The 18264-nt window shown below is 34.1% G+C and overlaps 1 protein-coding gene across 1 annotated transcript; it reads left to right on the forward strand.

Moving 5' to 3' along the window:
- The first annotated feature begins 629 nt into the window (after positions 1-629).
- LOC139847365 (uncharacterized) lies at positions 630-1427 on the forward strand. The gene has a single exon (XM_071837031.1). It carries the CDS (start codon positions 630-632, stop codon positions 1425-1427), a length of 798 nt encoding a protein of 265 aa, XP_071693132.1.
- The last annotated feature ends 16837 nt before the right edge of the window (positions 1428-18264 follow it).

Below are 18264 nucleotides of genomic sequence, written 5' to 3' on the forward strand. Positions count from 1 at the left end.
TATACGAAATCTTGTGGTCTATATATATATATATTGCTGCGCACTAAACCTATATTTCACCAACTTTATGTTGACCTTTTTAAAACATGTCTATTCTCAGGTGATTTCTAAAGCTTCCGCTGCATTATGTTGAATCTAAGCAGGATCATGCGTACTCATACTTGTGTCAAAAATAAAACTGCATATCCGAGGACGTGTGTTGTAAAATATGCTAGAAATCGTGTTGTTATTATCATTTGTAAAGTTTGTAAGTCGAAGATTATCGCTAAACGATAATCATCTTTTTATTGTCTAAAGCTTGTAACAAAAAAATAATGGTTTGGTTTGTAATGTATAATATATGCAGTTTTCCTTTTTAAAAATGTCGCATATAGAGGTCAATACCTCGCAATGAAATCATACGTTATCTAACACGTTCTTATGGTTAAGGACGGGTTATGACATTTTTTCTTGGGACAATTTCAAGACCGAGTTTTTTAAGGAGTATTGCACTCAAGCCGATCTCACCTAAATTCAGAAGGAGTTACGAAACTTGCATCAAGGGTCTATGAACCTAAACACTTTTAAGTCTATGTTCCTTGTTAAGGTGCGGTTTTTGTCCCGAATATCTAAGGAACGACTGTATAATGATGGAGGATTTTCATAAGGCATTGAACGATGACCTTCGGGCGAAAATTAGCCTTGGTCATGTTAATACTTTTGCCAAGTTGTTTGATGTGGCGAAAGGTTTTGAACCCAATGATCCGAAATTTAATGATATTACTACGAGTAAGAGGAAGTTTGAGGCAAGTAGTGTCCCGAGTAAGAAGGCTAAGAGTGGGGCCGAAAGTGTGGGTAGTGTGAAGAAAGGAGGTTACGAGGTTTATGCCCCTACTTGCTATACTTGTGGGCAAAAAGGACACATGTCCCGGGATTGCCCAAACCCGTCCTCTAAGAGTAAGATCACTTGTTTTAATTGCCATAAAGAGGGTCACCGGAAGTCCGAGTGTCCCAACTTAATGACGGGTGATAAAAGCTACGACAACGCCAAGCAGTTAGAAAAGGCGGCGGGCCCTGCGAGGGACCGAAATTTCTTGATAACTACCGATGATGCTAAGAATTCCAACGATGTGGTTTCGGGTACTTTCTTAGTTAATTCTAAATCCACAAAGGTGTTATTTGATAGTGGTGCCGATATGTCCTATATTTCTTTAAAATATGTGGCTACTTTAGACTGTCCTTTATGTGATATAGACTCTCCTTTACAAGTCGAGATCGTCGATCATAGGTTCTTGGTGGCTAATGGGGTGTACAAAAATTGTGTTATTGATTTCGGAACCGAGAAGTTTGATATTGACTTGGATACTATTACTTTGGGTGAATTTGATGTCGTTGTGGGTATGGATTGGCTAGATCATAATAGAGCTAATCTTGATTGTCATGACTAATCTTGATTGTCATGAGAAATTTTTAAGGGTAAGAACCCCAAGTGGGGGAGAGCTAATCGTGTATGGTGAAGCTCGAAAACGTCCCGTGCCTATTTGTACTTATGCTCGGGCGCGTCAACTCGTGTCTAGTGGAGGTATGGCTTATTTAGCCCATGTGTTTGATACTCATGATGAGCCACCTCCCATTAAATCTATTTCTATTGTGAATGAGTTTGAAGATGTTTTTCCTGATGAATTACTGGTGTCCCGCCGGTAAGACAGGTGGAGTTTCGCATAGAGTTGGTTCCGGGGGCAAATCCCATTGCCAAAACTCCCTATCGTTTGGAACCAACCGAGATGCATGAGTTGTTAAACCAAACCCAAGAGTTGTTAGAAAAGGATTTTATTCGACTGAGTAGATCGCCATGGGGTGCTTGTTCGTGAAGAAGAAAGACGGTAGTATGCATATGTGCATTGATTACCGTGAGCTTAATAAGGTGACGATCAAGAATCGCTATCTGTTGCCTAGGATTGACGATTTATTTGATCAAATTCAAGGTGTGTGTTATTTCTCTAAGATTGATTTGCGATCCGGTTATCGTCAAATGCGGATCCGAGAAGAAGATATTGAGAAGACGGCGTTTCAGACGCGTTATGGGCATTTTAAGTTTGTTGTGATGCCTTTTGGTCTTACGTCTGCGCCTGCGGCATTCATGGACCTTATGAACCGAGTGTGCCAACCTATGTTGGACAAGTCGGTAATTGTGTTCATTGATGACATACTCATTTATTCAAAGAGTATGAAGGAACATGAGCATCAATTGCGGGAGTTGATGAAGACGTTGCATAAGGAGAAGTTGTATGCGAAATTCTCCAAGTGTAAATTTTGGTTAACGGAAGTGCAATTCCTTGGCCATATTGTGAACCACGAGGGAACTAAAGTGGATACGGGGAAGATTGAGGCAGTTAAGAGTTGGGAACTGATCAAGCATAGAATAGATGTTTCGGGTTCGGTCCATGCTTGACATCAAAGAAGGGGCATTTAAGGGTCAATTGAGTTTAACTCTCCGGTCCGGAGTACCGTGAATAACCCCTCACGAGATGAGGATCTTAGCAGGGGTGGTTAAACATAGACCCATCATCAACGTGTTGTCCAGTTTGTGATGGCTCGCGATGGGTTGAAGGATTTATGTTCATGGAACATTACCTGTAGATCAATAGTATCTAGTGTCGTGTTGTGAGTCTGGTAGCGTGGGTAGAGTTACGCCTTATAGGTGGCACAGCTAGTTTGTACTTTGATACTAAAAATAGTATAGGTGTAAATCCCAATGAATCCTCTCTCTGTCTTGTGATTCTAGTCCGTTATTTATAGCTGTAGCACCGTTTTCCTATTGGTGCCACATGTTCCCTATTACTTTTCTGTCTGTCACGCCTTAATGCTTAGAGGAGGGGACCAGAGAACAGTACTAGTTACTTTTATGCTGGATGTCTGTACCTTCTATCTTTTTGTAGGGATCTGTGATGCCCCGTCCAAAAACCTCTATGGTACGGATCATCAACAACAGGTCCATTACACGGTAAAACACTATATGATGTCATAAAGAGATAACGTTTTTACCAACGACAAATGTTTTACAAAAGTAACGTGCTTCTACGAATAGAAAGCATTAACATTAGTACGTGACACTTAGGTCATTACAAACCATGGTTCAAATTAAACATAAGTAGTGAATGCAAAATAAAAAGTCCATGCTTAAGAGACATCTCTAACAATGCAGTGGAAGTCTAACACAATAAGTCTATTACAGCGGAGGCAATAAATGTCTTAGTTACCTGAGAATAAAACATGCTTTAAAATTCAACACGAATGTTGGTGAGCTATAGTTTTATTGTAAACAACAATGTAATGTAGACCACGAGATTTCGTATTCAAAACAGTATGAAAAGTATATGCTTAACCGTGGGCACTTGGTAACTAACATAACAAAGAATAATATATCACCCCCTAAAAGTACACTTGGCGAGTGCGTTAAAACAGACGAAGTATTAAACACCCATTAAATGCTAGCGCGACTAGCCCGAGTGGGGATGTCAAACCCTATGGATCCATATCTAAGATTCGCGTTCACCGGTTCATAAACCAATGACTAAACGTTACCAAGCTAAGGGAATATTTGTGCCGTTATGTCACCCACACATATATAAAGTTTAAGTACTCGTGTCTAGTATGTAAAATATAAAAAGCGCATGTATTATCAGTCCCAAAAATAGTTAAAGTAAAAAGGGAGCTATAACTAATAGTGAATGTGCGAAAAAATCGACACGAAAGTGTAAGCAAGTAGTAAGTCGGTCCAAAAGGTCCTCAACCTAGGTAAAAGGTTACTAAGTCAGTAATTCATCCCAAAAAGTTTAAAAGTATGTAAGTTAAGTCTTAAGTATCATCATTATCATCATACGTAAAAGATAAAGTAAGTTTTCAACAAGAATAGAGATCGAAACAAAGGGCTGACTTCGAACAGCCACTACGACCTCTATACAAAATAAAATGATGTGTGGCTAGTGGCCAAGGCTCCGTTTGTGAGTCTTCTTGCCGCTGTCCAAAAATCAGATCCTAACTCGATGTTGTTTAACCGTGGCGACGGTTCAAGCGCGAGTAGGTCAGAAATTTCAGCATGTCGTTACGAAGGCGTAGTGAAGTTTGGAAGACTATAAATCCTAAACTATCTGGAAGCCCCAGGAGTCTGATCACACCCTGGAAAACATAAATAAGTGCTCCGGTGGGTTTCTTGGTGTTTGATGCTTATCACGGTTCTCATCCTTGATGCGTATAAGCCTCAAGTGTACAACTCTTGATGTTTTAGCATTACTTTGACCAAGTTTTAACCATCAACACACAAATGTCAAGACTAAGAAAGAAGTACACCTCATTTAAGAGTTTGAGCAAGATGATGAACCAAAGTTACATCAAGTTCTTAGTTTTGACACAAGTACAAGTTCTAATTGAAATTTAAAGCTATAAACTTGGATTCAAACCAATCAAGCAAGACCTTAAGATATAGAGCTTAGATCTTAGCTAAATATTGAAGATCTTAGACTAAAAAGTCTAGATCTTATGTTCTAGGTGAAACCCTAAGTTATAGAACTTAGACTTTCAACTTTTACAAAACCTTAAGTTATAAAACTTAGATTTTTGCAAAGTAAAATGAATATAAGCTAATGAGCTTTTGTTTTAACAAGTTGGATGACCATAAGTTACATAACTTAGATCAAACAAAATAATAAAACCCTAAGCCAGAAAGCTTGGATTTCTTAACAACACTTATGAGACTTCAAGCTAGTAAGCTTGTATATTTGTTTAATGAAAACACAAGTTACAAATTTAAAGTACAACAAATTAAAGAAGATCATAAGTTAATAAACTTGATCTTTTAATTAACTTTTTGTAGAAACCTCAAGCTAGAAAGCTTGTATTTCTAATGTTCTTGAAGATCTTTAAAGCAAAGAGTTAGATCTACAAGTTACATGAAGATCATAAACATAGGTTTTGTTCCTTTAACATAAATAAAGAGATCTTAAGCTATAAAACTTAGATCTAACAAAGTAATGAAGATTCAAAGCTAAAAAGCTTGAATCCTTCATGTTCTTGAAGATTTTCAATCAAAGTTTGAATCTACAAGATATAACAAGATCAAAAGCTAAAAAGCTTGATCCCATGATAATGATAATGAATCCGTGAATAAGAAAGAAAAAGGTAGAAAGAAATTTAAGAAACTTACAAGTTATTAAGCTTTTAGTGTGAGAAAGTTAGAGAGAAAACTTGAGAGAAAATGTGTGTGTGTTTTGAGAAATGAAATGAAGTGTGAAATGAGGATGAAGTTTGAATTTAAGGTGGTTGTAGTGTGTCCCCAAAATAGAAGGTTTAGGGGTGGTGGGGTGGTGTGGTCCATGGTGGTGGTACAATGGTGATTTAGGCATGTTGGGATACCATGTAGCATGATGTAAGTAGTGGTATATAAGCATGCATGCCATTTTGTCTTAATACTTAATGGGTTTTGTTTTTAGTTAAATGGGCTAACCAACCCATTAATTAGTCCACTAAACTAGTCCATTAACTTGAGTAGGGTGGGCCTTTGATAAACTAAGTCTATTAAAGCAAAAAGCCCAATAATACTAACTAGTGTAAATTAGTAAAACACTAAGCGTAATTAAGGAACCAACAAGCCAAGTAATTGTCATTAAGAAATAACAATTATGATTAAGTAGTCATAACGCTCCAATTATGATAAAAGTTTAACGTGTACTAAGTACATAGCTTGTTCTAAACGACAAGTGACACTAACGGTCATAAAAGCATTCGAGGATCAAGTTAATTGATTAAGCACTTAATAACACGTTTTAAGATATTAACGAAGGTAATTAACATGAATAATGATCCTAGAATATTCAGTACGCACATATATGCAGATTCGTGAAAGTATAAAGCATAAATATAAGTCGAAAAAGTCGGGTCGTTACATCGTGGTTTGTACAGGACACGTTAGCTCCATACAGTGCGCTTTAGCCATGCCTAGCGTGTATTTACTTGCACCTGGAGTGCCATAGTGCAAGGGCTTTGCACGCATGGTGCAAGTGTGATGCGCACCCCAAGCTAATCGGGTATGCGTATCATTAGGAACGGCCGACTACACCTACGGAAGTCCAAAGTTTTCTCGGATTCACTGGTTATTATCATCGGTTTACTCAAGATTTTTTCAAGATTGCTTCATCCTTAACGAAGCTAACTCGGAAGAAGGTGAAGTTCGAATGGGGTGATGTGCAAGAGAATGCTTTTCAACTATTGAAGAGAAAATTGTGCCAAGCTCCGATATTAGAGTTATTGGAAGGGATGGAAGACATGGTGGTGCATTGTGATGCCTCGATTAATGGGCTCGGTTGTGTTCTCATGCAAAGGGGTAAAGTGATCACTTATGCCTCGAAACAATTAAAAGAGCAATAGAAGAACTACCCGACTCATGATCTTGAGTTGGTGGCGGTGGTTCATGCGTTGAAAATTTGGTGACATTACCTTTATGGTGTTAATTGTACTATTTATTCGGATCATAAGAATTTGAAGTACTTCTTTGAACAACGCGACTTAAACAACCGTCAACGGCGATGGTTGGATTTGTTGAAGGACTACGATCTTGAGATACTTTACCACCCGGGTAAAGCTAATGTGGTTGCGGATGCGTTAATTCGGAAGAACCAAGTTTCGAGTTTGAAAGTAAAATAGTTGCGAACGATTCTTTCAAATGATTTTCTCGAGAAACTCGGTGAGGTTCAAATTTAGGCGATTGTTAATCATAAGCGTGAAGAGCGAATTCAAGGATAAACGGAGTCGATTGTCCTAGGCACGCATTGGTTGTTATGTTTTCAAGGTCGGGTGTTTGTGCCAAAATTGGGTGGTCACCGTACGGTACTACTTGATGAGGCACACAAATCAAAGTATTCTATTCATCCCAGTGCTACAAAGATGTATCTTGATTTGAAGAAAGAGTATTGGTGGCCCGATATGAAGTGTGATGTGGTTAAGTATGTTGAGCAATGTGTTACTTGCTTGCTAATGAAGGCCGAGCATCAAAAGCTTTATGGTATGGTGCAACCGTTAGAGATTCAGAAGTGGAAGTGGGAACATCTTACCATGGATTTTATCACGAAGTTGCCAAAAATGGCGAGGACCCAATATGATACAATTTAGGTAATCGTTGATCAGTTAACGAAAAGCTCCTTGTTTCTTCCTATACGCTAGATGATTTCGTCAAAGATGTTGGCAAGGTTGTTCATTAAAGAGGTGATTTCGAGACACGGGGTACTGGTGTCTATTGTTTCGGATCAAGATACGCATTTTACTTCTCGATTTGGGGATAAGTTTCATACCGAAATGGGTACTCAAGTGAAATTGAGCACCACTTTTCATCCTCAAAAGGACGGTCAAAGCGAAAGGACCATCCAAACTTTGTAAGATATGCTACGGACGTGTGTAATTGACTTTGGTGGAAGTTAGGATGAGCATTTACCATTGGTGGAGTTTTTGTACAATAATAACTACCATGCTAGTATTGGGATGCCACCGTATGAGATGTTTTATATGCGATGATGTCGAACCCTGATTTGTTAGGGTGAGGTGGGTCAAAAGGAAGTTGGTGGTACCGAAGTGGTTTTTGAGACGAACCAAAAGATTGATGTGATTTGTGCTCGCCTCAAAGCGGCACAAGATCGACAAAAGTCGTATGCGGATAAGCATAGGCGGCCAATTTATGTTCCATAAATGGTTTGATAGTAAAACAGATCACAAGATCTCAACTTCATAAACAGTTTAGAAGTAATATGATTTCAAGATTTCAAGTACGAAAATAAGTTCGTAGTTCGTAACATATCAAGTTTGTAAACAGTTCCATGGTTTATAAGATTCCACAGTTATCATGGTTTCCATACAGTTTGAAAGTGTATATGTTTCCTGAGCACTCGGTAATAAGCTTAACACCACATGTAATATCCTACATGATTTTCCTTTACCCTATATTGGACTATACACTATGCCAAATGTATTGTGTTGAAGTAACTAGTGCCACAGTTAAAGGTAGGGTGAGGTTGTCAAACCTAACATATCTGTTCTAGTGATTCGCACTTACAAGTCACTGTAATTAATACTACCGAGTTAAGGGCTTTTTAGCATAAAACTCACATATAACAAACTTCGAAATGCATAAAGTGTTATTTAATAATAAGAAACTTTATAAATAAAGCATAGTAAAACAGTACGCATGTTTTGGAAAACATAAAACATGTATATAAAAAGTAAGCATGATTCTCAGCCCAAAAGTATTTGAAAAAGGGAACTATGAAACTCACAATTGGTGCAACACGGTGCGAAGCTCAAAAAGTGCGGTTTAGATAGTTTACGGTGATCCGGCTTGAGACCTAATGAATATTATGAGGTCAGAGGTCTTACTATTTAATATAGTAATTGGATTAGGTTTAAAATCAATCCCTTAAGTAATCTTACATTTCCATTTTGATTCTTAGTTTCAAAAGTTACTAGTTCATAGTTTTAAGAATAGACTGTTTTCGACTAGTTTTATCATGACATAAATGTAGGTGTTTCTATTGATCTAGACATCCATTTTAAGTAAATTTACTATCTCTGGAAAGCTCTTTGAGTGTAGGTTCTAACCATGTAAGGTTAGCCTCTAAACTCAGAACATAAGTTGGTCAAAAGTTCATTTCTTCACAAGTGTGCCAAATAATTCGACTGAGAATACATGCGCTGCTTTTATAACGGTTTTACGAAATAGACACAAGTACTAAAACTACATTCTATGGTTGAATTATTATACCGGATATCACGTTTTTTAGCTTGGTAGCCTAAGAATTTGGGAATAGACCCCCAAATTGACGCGAATCCTGAAGATAGATCTATGGACTTTGACACGTCCCATCCGGGTTACAGATGATTTAGTACTTCGATTTTATATACGGATGAGTGTACCTGTATATTTGGGGATATTCTAGATGCATTTGTTAATGTCGGTTACCAAGTGTTCACCATATGAATGATATTTGCAGTTGAGTGTTCCTGCAGTTAACTATGAAAATGAAATCTTGTGGTCTATTAAAATTATGGAAACGATTGATTATGATAAACTAATGAACTCACCAACCTTTTGGTTGACACTTTTAAGCATGTTTATTCTCAGGTATGAAAGAAATCTTCCGCTGTGCATTTGCTCATTTTAAAGATATTACTTGGAGTCATTCATGGCATATTTCAAAAGACGTTGCATTCGAGTCATTGAAGTTAACAAGATTATTATTAAGTCATTTATAGTTTGGATATATTATGAAATGGTATGCATGCCTGTCAACTTTCGATGTAATGAAAGTTTGTCTTTTAAAAACGAATGCAATGTTTGTAAAATTATAATATAGAGGTCAAATGCCTCGCGATGAAACTAATTGATGTGAATCATTTATAATTGATATGAACGGGTCGTTAAAGTTGGTATCAAAGCGGTGGTCTTAGCGAACCAGGTCTTGCATTAGTGTGTCTAACTGATAGTTATTTAGATGCATTAGTAAGTCTGGACTTCGACCTTAGTTGCATGTCAAAAAGTTTTGCTTATCATTTCTTGTCAGAAAATTACATGCTTATCATTCTTAGTCTAGACACATTTTACTTCATTGATTACATGAATAGTGTATAGACAAAATTCATATCTTAGCGTATCTGCTAATTCATATCTTAGCGTATCTGTTACTGTAAACTTTGCCTGACATATTCCATAAATCCCTCAGTAATCTACAAAATCTTTTGTTCTATATATATAGATATTCTATGTAATTAGAATACCATTCGATAGCCGGAAATCATTTCATACCGAATAATCCGTTATTCAATCGTACGAAATGGAACTCACCACTAGTTCAAGTCCCTCGGATTCCGATATGGAGTTTCACCCGAGCTCCGAAAGCACTGTGACCGGAATGGATCAACCAATTAGCCATCACCTATTCTGGATGAATTGGGGATGGTTCGTAGCTTACTTGATCATTGGAGACAAGAAGAAGGCGATCCCTTCCATTTACCACATTTTTCTCTTGACGAAGAACCTGAAGCACTTACCGGCGAACCTGTCCGTAATACCATTTTCTCTCTCTTTTCCAGAGTATCTCGCCATGATCATATACTATCTCAAATTCTGGATCTTATTCGCCCGCTCGTCCGAACCGACAATCATACCGGTATAATAGAAGAAGTCAACGAGCTTTGCGCTCGAATAGTGACTCTGGAGAATATGGTGAAATATCTACGAGCATCAGCAGCACCAGCTGCATAACCAGTACCACCATCCACAACAACCACATCCGCATCCCACACCTCAACATCACAATCTATACCTCGAGCATCAACGTCATACGCACCATAGATACCAAGGAGTACCAACAACAATAACCAATGAAGTATTTATTCATGACTTCATTGGAGAACTATTAGGTGGCAATTATGTAATCTCTAAAGTCTTAGAGATTATGTATTCTACATATCTGTTCTACATCGATTATCTTTGTTCTTCATAATCATTCTATATCATTTATCTTCATTGAGCATGGCGATTATGTAATCTCTAAAGTCTTAGAGATTATTTATTCTAGCTCAAACCGAAAAGCAAATGAGATTAATATCATATTAACTCATTAAATCCATGATTACATCTGAAGAAAATATATATGTATATATGTTTTCATAAAGGTTGCAATTAAAAATTCTTTTGTACAAACTGTTAATGGTGAAAATATTTTAACGGGTAGGTAATACCCGAGGAATATTTAGATTTTACATTAATAAGTTACACTGTACATTCTTCGAATCTGATTCAACGGTCATTTACTATCCTACTTACATTCACAGATATACGCATCCGTTCACTGCAGAATAACCATTTTCATTCAATTTCATATTTGGATTTTGACTTATCAGAATCCAACAAGTAGCATAATGAAGAAAACATTGGACAAAAATAAAATTTGTTAAAAACAAACAAATTAACTATGAGAAATTTTGTTAAGAATCCACGCTAACAAAATCATAGCTAACTGTTCCTAGTTAACTGTTAATTCCTTATTGCATTTATTTATCGCAATTTATTTATAGCAATTTTAATTCTTGTAATTTTATTTATCGTCATTTAATTTCTGTTATTTATTTTACGCACTTTAAATATCGTCGGATAAATCGGGACACATATACAATGTTTTGACATATCATATCGACGTCATCTATATAAATTATTTGGAATAACCGTAAGTCACTCTATATTATGGTAATGCTCGAGTTAGAATATAAAGGGTCGAGGTTGATTCTAAAATAATATATATACTTTGAGTTGTGATCGAGTCTGAGACATGTATAAAATGGGTCACGATACGTATTAATTAATTTGAATATTATATATTAAACTATATATGAATTATTGAACTACTAACTGTGGACTACTAACTGTGGACTACTAATATTGGACAATTAAAATGAATTAAAATATTGATTATAACATATGAAACTAAACATTTCTTCAAGTTTGCCACTTGATTTCATCTTATACCTCATTTGTATCTTGACAATTACAATCTGCATTCAAACCTTTCATGATTCTTGAAAACACCTCAATTGAGAGGATGAACCAACCACACTTCATCTACGGAAGGAAAAATTTATGCATATAGTTATGCACCTGAAAAACTCTCAGAAACTGAATAAACGTTTAACACGTAGTTGTGCTAATTCCTTTAGTGTTATTATTACCGAAAATAACTTTGCAACTCTTGTTCGAGATAGCCAGTTTTGTCACAGCTCCATCAAATCAACTTCGACTTTCGTTAAACAACCTTATTATAACCTTGATATATATGCGTGCTCTTTTATTATTATCAGGGAACCTTTTATATTCCACCACATTATCAGCAGATGTACCGGCAACTTTGGCTTAGTCTCTCTGAAAAATATCTATATTATTCATGAAACCCCATCATGTACTCACCTACATCCTGTAACAATAATTGCCATACCAACTACCGAGAATCATCATTCATCAATCTCGAATCTCGCAATGTTTTCACTTCAACAATTATGTGTATACATATAACGTGAAACTCCTGAAAATGTTGACCTTCAATTCTGAAATTCTGAAAAAGCACCCAGTCTACGAATCAATACCCTGAATTTAAAAAAAAAAAGAAAAAAAAAGCTGAATGAAGCAGCAGAAACTGTAGACAACCGTAACAGTCAAAAGTTTGATGATAAAGAATAGTGTGTTGAAAAAGTTCAGAAATAGAGAAGGTTTGGAACTGGAAAACAGATTGAGCAAACCATGAAGGAGGCTGTGGACAAATCACAAAGACTAAATCTACCTTCAAAGAATCCAAATGATTCAGTGTCTGCTGAAGTCTTTAGCGAATACCTTGCTCTTTACTCTAAACCCTTGCGGACAATATTCTTCATCATCCACTGGTCTTAGATATTCTAAGATATCATCATATTTTTCATTATAAATATCCTTGATATTTCTGAAGATATTTTCATAACTATTCTTATCTGAAATCATATATCTCCTTGCGTTATCTGTATCACATCATAAAGGAAACTATTTTAGTTTCTAATTTTGAAACCTTTGAGTTTAAATTATGAATGTTTCTGGAGTAGTGTTGCGAGTTGAAGCATGAGTTAGTATAATATAATGACCCCCGGCCAACGTGGTTATATTACAGTAAGTCATGCTGAATTTCTAATGGAACGTGATGATTCACAGATCATACCCTCATCATGTGCCATTTACATAACTCTTTCATTCTACTTAACCTCTAAACATATCAAGAAAATATTTTCTTGATATTTCTATCTTTTCGTGATTTCTGGTAATTTAACACTTTAGATCGTGTTATTACCATTCCTTTCTTGGAACGTTAGTCATGATCATTCGAAATTCAAAGATTTAACCTACGAATCCAAGACATCTTAATCGCTTTACTTAAAGTCAAGACGAATCTTATTTTCCTCATTTCACTCTTTTGTGATAGCTTCACTCTAACGTTTTGAGTAATCGAATTGTTTCATTCATATTACTCAAGGATGATAAAACTCTATTTATCAACTCATATTCGTCATGAAAACATACTTATTGTCAACCATGATGATCTCTATCAAATTTCGGGGACGAAATTTCTTTAACGGGTAGGTACTGTGACGACCCGGAAAATTTCGACTAATTTTAAATCAAACTCTCGATACGATTTAATATTCTGACACAGTCTGTAAAGTTGAAACTCAAAATTTTTGAACTATTTTCGTACATTCATTTGACTTCGACCATTTCCGACGATTCACGAACAATTGATTGTAAATAGATATATATATATATATATATATATATATATATATATATATATATATATATATATATATATATATATATATATATTTTTATATATATATATATAATTGAATATATAATTGAATATATAATTTGAAATATTATATGTTGTTGTTATTAAAATTAATTATGTAAAATAATAATAAAAATAGAATATTATAATAACTATTATTTAAAACATATCTATATATAAATAAAGTATATTAAAAATAAATATTAAATTATTGTAGACTCGTTTGATGTTCGGATTGATATTAAACAAGTTAAAATTAAACTTATATGATTTTAAAATAAACGGTGATTCCAAAATGTGTTAGATAAATTTTAGACTTATTAAAAACATGTTTAAGATTTATTGGTGAAATTTTAACACTTTTTATATTTTACCTGGGATTGAGCGCTAATAGTAGGTTCAATTTTTATTCAATAATTTTAAACAGTTAATGACTGTTTCTATAAAATGACTAGAATAAATAAATATAATTGATGTAAAAATTTAGAATTTTTTAGTGTACTTATATCCGCCACTAATTATCAACGGAGCACGATATACTCTCCGTGTTAAATCGTCGGTAATTAGAAAACAAAATGGGACTGCCATCACACGTTTATAATTGATATTATTATTATATGTTTACTTTATGTTATTTATATGTACCATAATTCAACCCACTTATTTCAAATCATGTTCATCCGTGATAATTAAATTATGAATGAGGATTAGTGTGCTTACTTTATTTTTTCTTCACAAACTTTATATATATATATATATATATATATATATATATATATATATATATATATATATATATATATATATATATATATATATATATATATATATATATATATATATATATATATATATATATATATATATATATATATATATATATATATAGTGGTAGGATCAAGAGGGAAGTAACCAATCGGGGGGGAGTGGGGGGAAGCAAAAACTTTTTTTTTCGTTTTTTGAAAAAGCTTTGTTCACGAACATTATAGATGGGATGAAAATATGAACATTTAGTAGAGACACTTTGTGATAAATGTTTTTATTTTGGCGGGAAAACGATCGAAGAAGTAATATATAACAATTATCGTGTTTTTCGAGCATATGTTGAGGTTTTAGCTATTGGGTTTTAGATATTAGGGTTTAGATATTAGGGTTTATAGGGTTTAGATATTAGGGTTTAGAAATTTTGGGTTCAGGGTTTAGATTTAGGATTTAGATTGAGTTTTTAACATGAACAGTTTAGAGTTTAGGGTTTAGGGTTTAGGGTTTGGTGTTTTGAGTTTATGGAATAAACCCAAAACACCAAACCCTAAACCCTAAACCCTAAACTCTAAATCGGGCTAAATTTTACTTCATAAAACATGAAAAAAAAAAGTTCATATTCTTCACGAACAATATTATCTTGAATGTTATTTTTGTCGATCGTTTTCCCGCCTAAATAATAACATTCATCACGAAGTGCTCTTCTAAATGTTCATATTTTCGTGTGATCTTGATGCCGGAAAAAAAATTAAAAAAAAATGAAGAAAAAAAAATTTGCTTCCCCCCGCTTCCCCCCGATTGGTTACTTCTCCATTGATCCTGCCCCTATATATGTGTGTGTGTGTGTGTGTATATATATATATATATATATATATATATATATATATATATATATATATATATATATATATATATATTACATATACGTCACATAGCTTATAGACTTTCACTTTTCAAATTGGACTTATGTATTCTATTTTCTTTGTTGATTGATACCTCAATACCCCACATCCAATTGATGTTGAACATTACCGTCTCTTTTCTTATTACCATTACCATATCATATCATTTACATATTATATATATAGATATATAGTCAGATACATGCACATAAAGATAGAAATTTAAAACCCACTTGCAACTAACATCACAATCCACTTGATAGATATTCTGTTTCCTTTCCCATCTTTCTTTTCCATCTATTTAATCTATTATATACATATCCATACAGATATATATCTATATATTCACATGATAGATAATAACCCATATCACCCCATCTCTATAATTGTATTACTTCTTCCTTCTCCTTCTTCAACAACCCGGCCACCTTAATTACGACACCATCACCTAGTACATCACAACCAAAAATGTTTACTGCATACTACCATAACTTATTTATATTTCTCCTTGTCTCCTTGGTAAACCCATCTCAAACCACCATGTTTCTGCTTACGGTTTTCATATCCACCATCTCAACCAAAATTACCTTTTTATCACCATCCCCACCAACAACCATCTAACACCATCACTATCACCACCTTCTATCACGTAAACTGTCAAAACACCATCACTTGCTCGACATATGAAGGCTGCTGTATTCCTCTTCGGTTTGTTGCTCGAAGGCCAGAAAACACCTGCTGCTATTACTAGAAGTCAGCTGAAACCACCACTTCCACAACCGTCACCAACACTACATAAACTCTACAGTTACTTAACTTCTATGTTTTGTTCTGTTCTCTTATTATTCGAAACCCAATCAATAAAACCCACTTCTTATTACGTTTCCAGACGCCCAATTAAACACCACCTCCATCATCATCATTAAATCATTCACGTTGCTACTGCTACAGTCCATCAAACCTTATATCGCTATTTGATGCTACTAGATTCGTTTCTGTTTTATGTCGTAATCATCACCATTGTAAACCACTAGACTGTTGCCATTTATTTTTCTGTTGCAACCACCACTCGCTATCACAAACAACCACCACTAAACCATTAACCACCACAACCTCAAATACCACGAACTCACTCTCTTGATTTCCTGTTATTCTGGTTCGAATGCTACCACCCAGACTACTGCACCTGATTGTTTTCTGATCACTGATAAAACTAAAAACGATGATGACGAGTGAAGAAGATAATGAATAGTGATACAGTGGTGATGAACAACGAAGAGACCTTCTTGAAACCCATCGATCTCACCTGAACTGTTGAGTCTATTTCTGTTTCTCCCATAAACAACCACCACCTCTGCAAACTGTTAACCTGCTACTGTGCAGCTAATTTGTTCGTGTTTCTATTGCTTTTGCTCTTCAAAACAGTCAAGAAGACTGTTACTGTGTAGCTGCAAATGCTGCTACGGCTGCAGTAAGTTTCTGTGTATATTCTCGTTAAAATAATGAAGATGATGGAATGATGTATGAGGTTGAAGCGTTTATTGTTTCTGTTTCCAGACAAAACCCCAAAAACCATCGGTGTATTTAAATGAAACAAGTTAACTGGCCTTGAATCCATACACTTAACGTGGGCTTCTAATTTGTTATGTTGGGCCATTTAATTTTTACGATGACTTGAAACTTTGGGCAGTGTTTGTTTATGTTGGGCCGAATGATATGTATATTGATGATGGGTTAGAGATGATGATCATATAATGATAAATAGATAATGATGGTGTTATATACGATAATAATTGTTTCGTTATGATGTGAAAATAATAATAAATGAATAAGTTTTCATGGTCATGATCATGATAAGAAAGTGATAAAGATGATGATGATGATGCTAGTTTGAGTGATGATGATATTATGATGAGGGTTACGAATAAGATGTTACATGGTGATGATGATAAATATGTTAATCGAATGACGATGATGCTTAAAATGGTATAATTTTCATCATCCTTAGTATTACATACTATTATTATTATTATTATTATTATTATTATTATTATTATTATTATTATTATTATTATTATTATTATTATTATTATTATTATTATTATTATTATTATTATTATTATTATTATTATTATTATTATTATGATTATTATTAATATTATTATTATTATCATAAAAAGATACAACTTCTTATGTATTGTTATTAATATCATTTTATCAAATAACTAATAGTTATATAAAACTATACTTAATACATATAACATAACTATATATTTTTTTAAAATACATAAAATGAATATATTTATGAAACATATAAGTTATTAATATAAAAATGATAGCACTAATATATATATATATATATATATATATATATATATATATATATATATATATATATATAAATTTGTTCGATTACAATTATATGTGTTAATATATGTATAAATGATATAGGTTCATGAATCCGAGGCCAACCCTGCATTGTTCAATTCCGGCGTATGCATATTTTTACTACAAAATATTGTATTGTGAGTTTCATTTGCTCCCTTTTTAAATGCTTTTGCAATATATATTTTTGGGACTGAGAATACATGCGCTGCTTTTATAACTGTTTTATGAAATAGACACAAGTACTGAAACTACATTCTATAGTTAAATTATTATACCGGATATCACCATTTTTAGCTTGGTAGCCTAAGAATTTGGGAATAGACCCCCAAATTGACGTGAATCCTGAAGATAGATCTATGGACTTTGACACGTCCCATCTGGTTTACGGATGCTTTAGTACTTCAATTTTATATACAGATAAGTGTACCTGTATATTTGGGGATATTCTAGATGCATTTGTTAATGTCGGTTACCAGGTGTTCACCATATGAATGATTTTTGCACATGAGTGTTCCTGCAGTTAACTATGAAAATGAAATCTCGTGGTCTATTAAAATTATGGAAACGATTGATTATGATAAACTAATTAACTCACCAACCTTTTGGTTGACACTTTTAAGCATGTTTTCTCAGGTATGAAAGAAATATTCCGCTGTGCATTTGCTCATTTTAAAGATATTACTTGGAGTCCTTCATGGCATATTTCAAAAGACGTTGCATTCGAGTCATTGAAGTTAACAAGATTATTATTAAGTCATTTATAGTTTGGATATATTATGAAATGGTATGCATGCCTGTCAACTTTCGATGTAATGAAAGTTTGTCTTTTA

This window comes from Rutidosis leptorrhynchoides, chromosome 1 (assembly GCF_046630445.1).
Source record: "Rutidosis leptorrhynchoides isolate AG116_Rl617_1_P2 chromosome 1, CSIRO_AGI_Rlap_v1, whole genome shotgun sequence".
Lineage (NCBI taxonomy): Eukaryota > Viridiplantae > Streptophyta > Magnoliopsida > Asterales > Asteraceae > Rutidosis > Rutidosis leptorrhynchoides.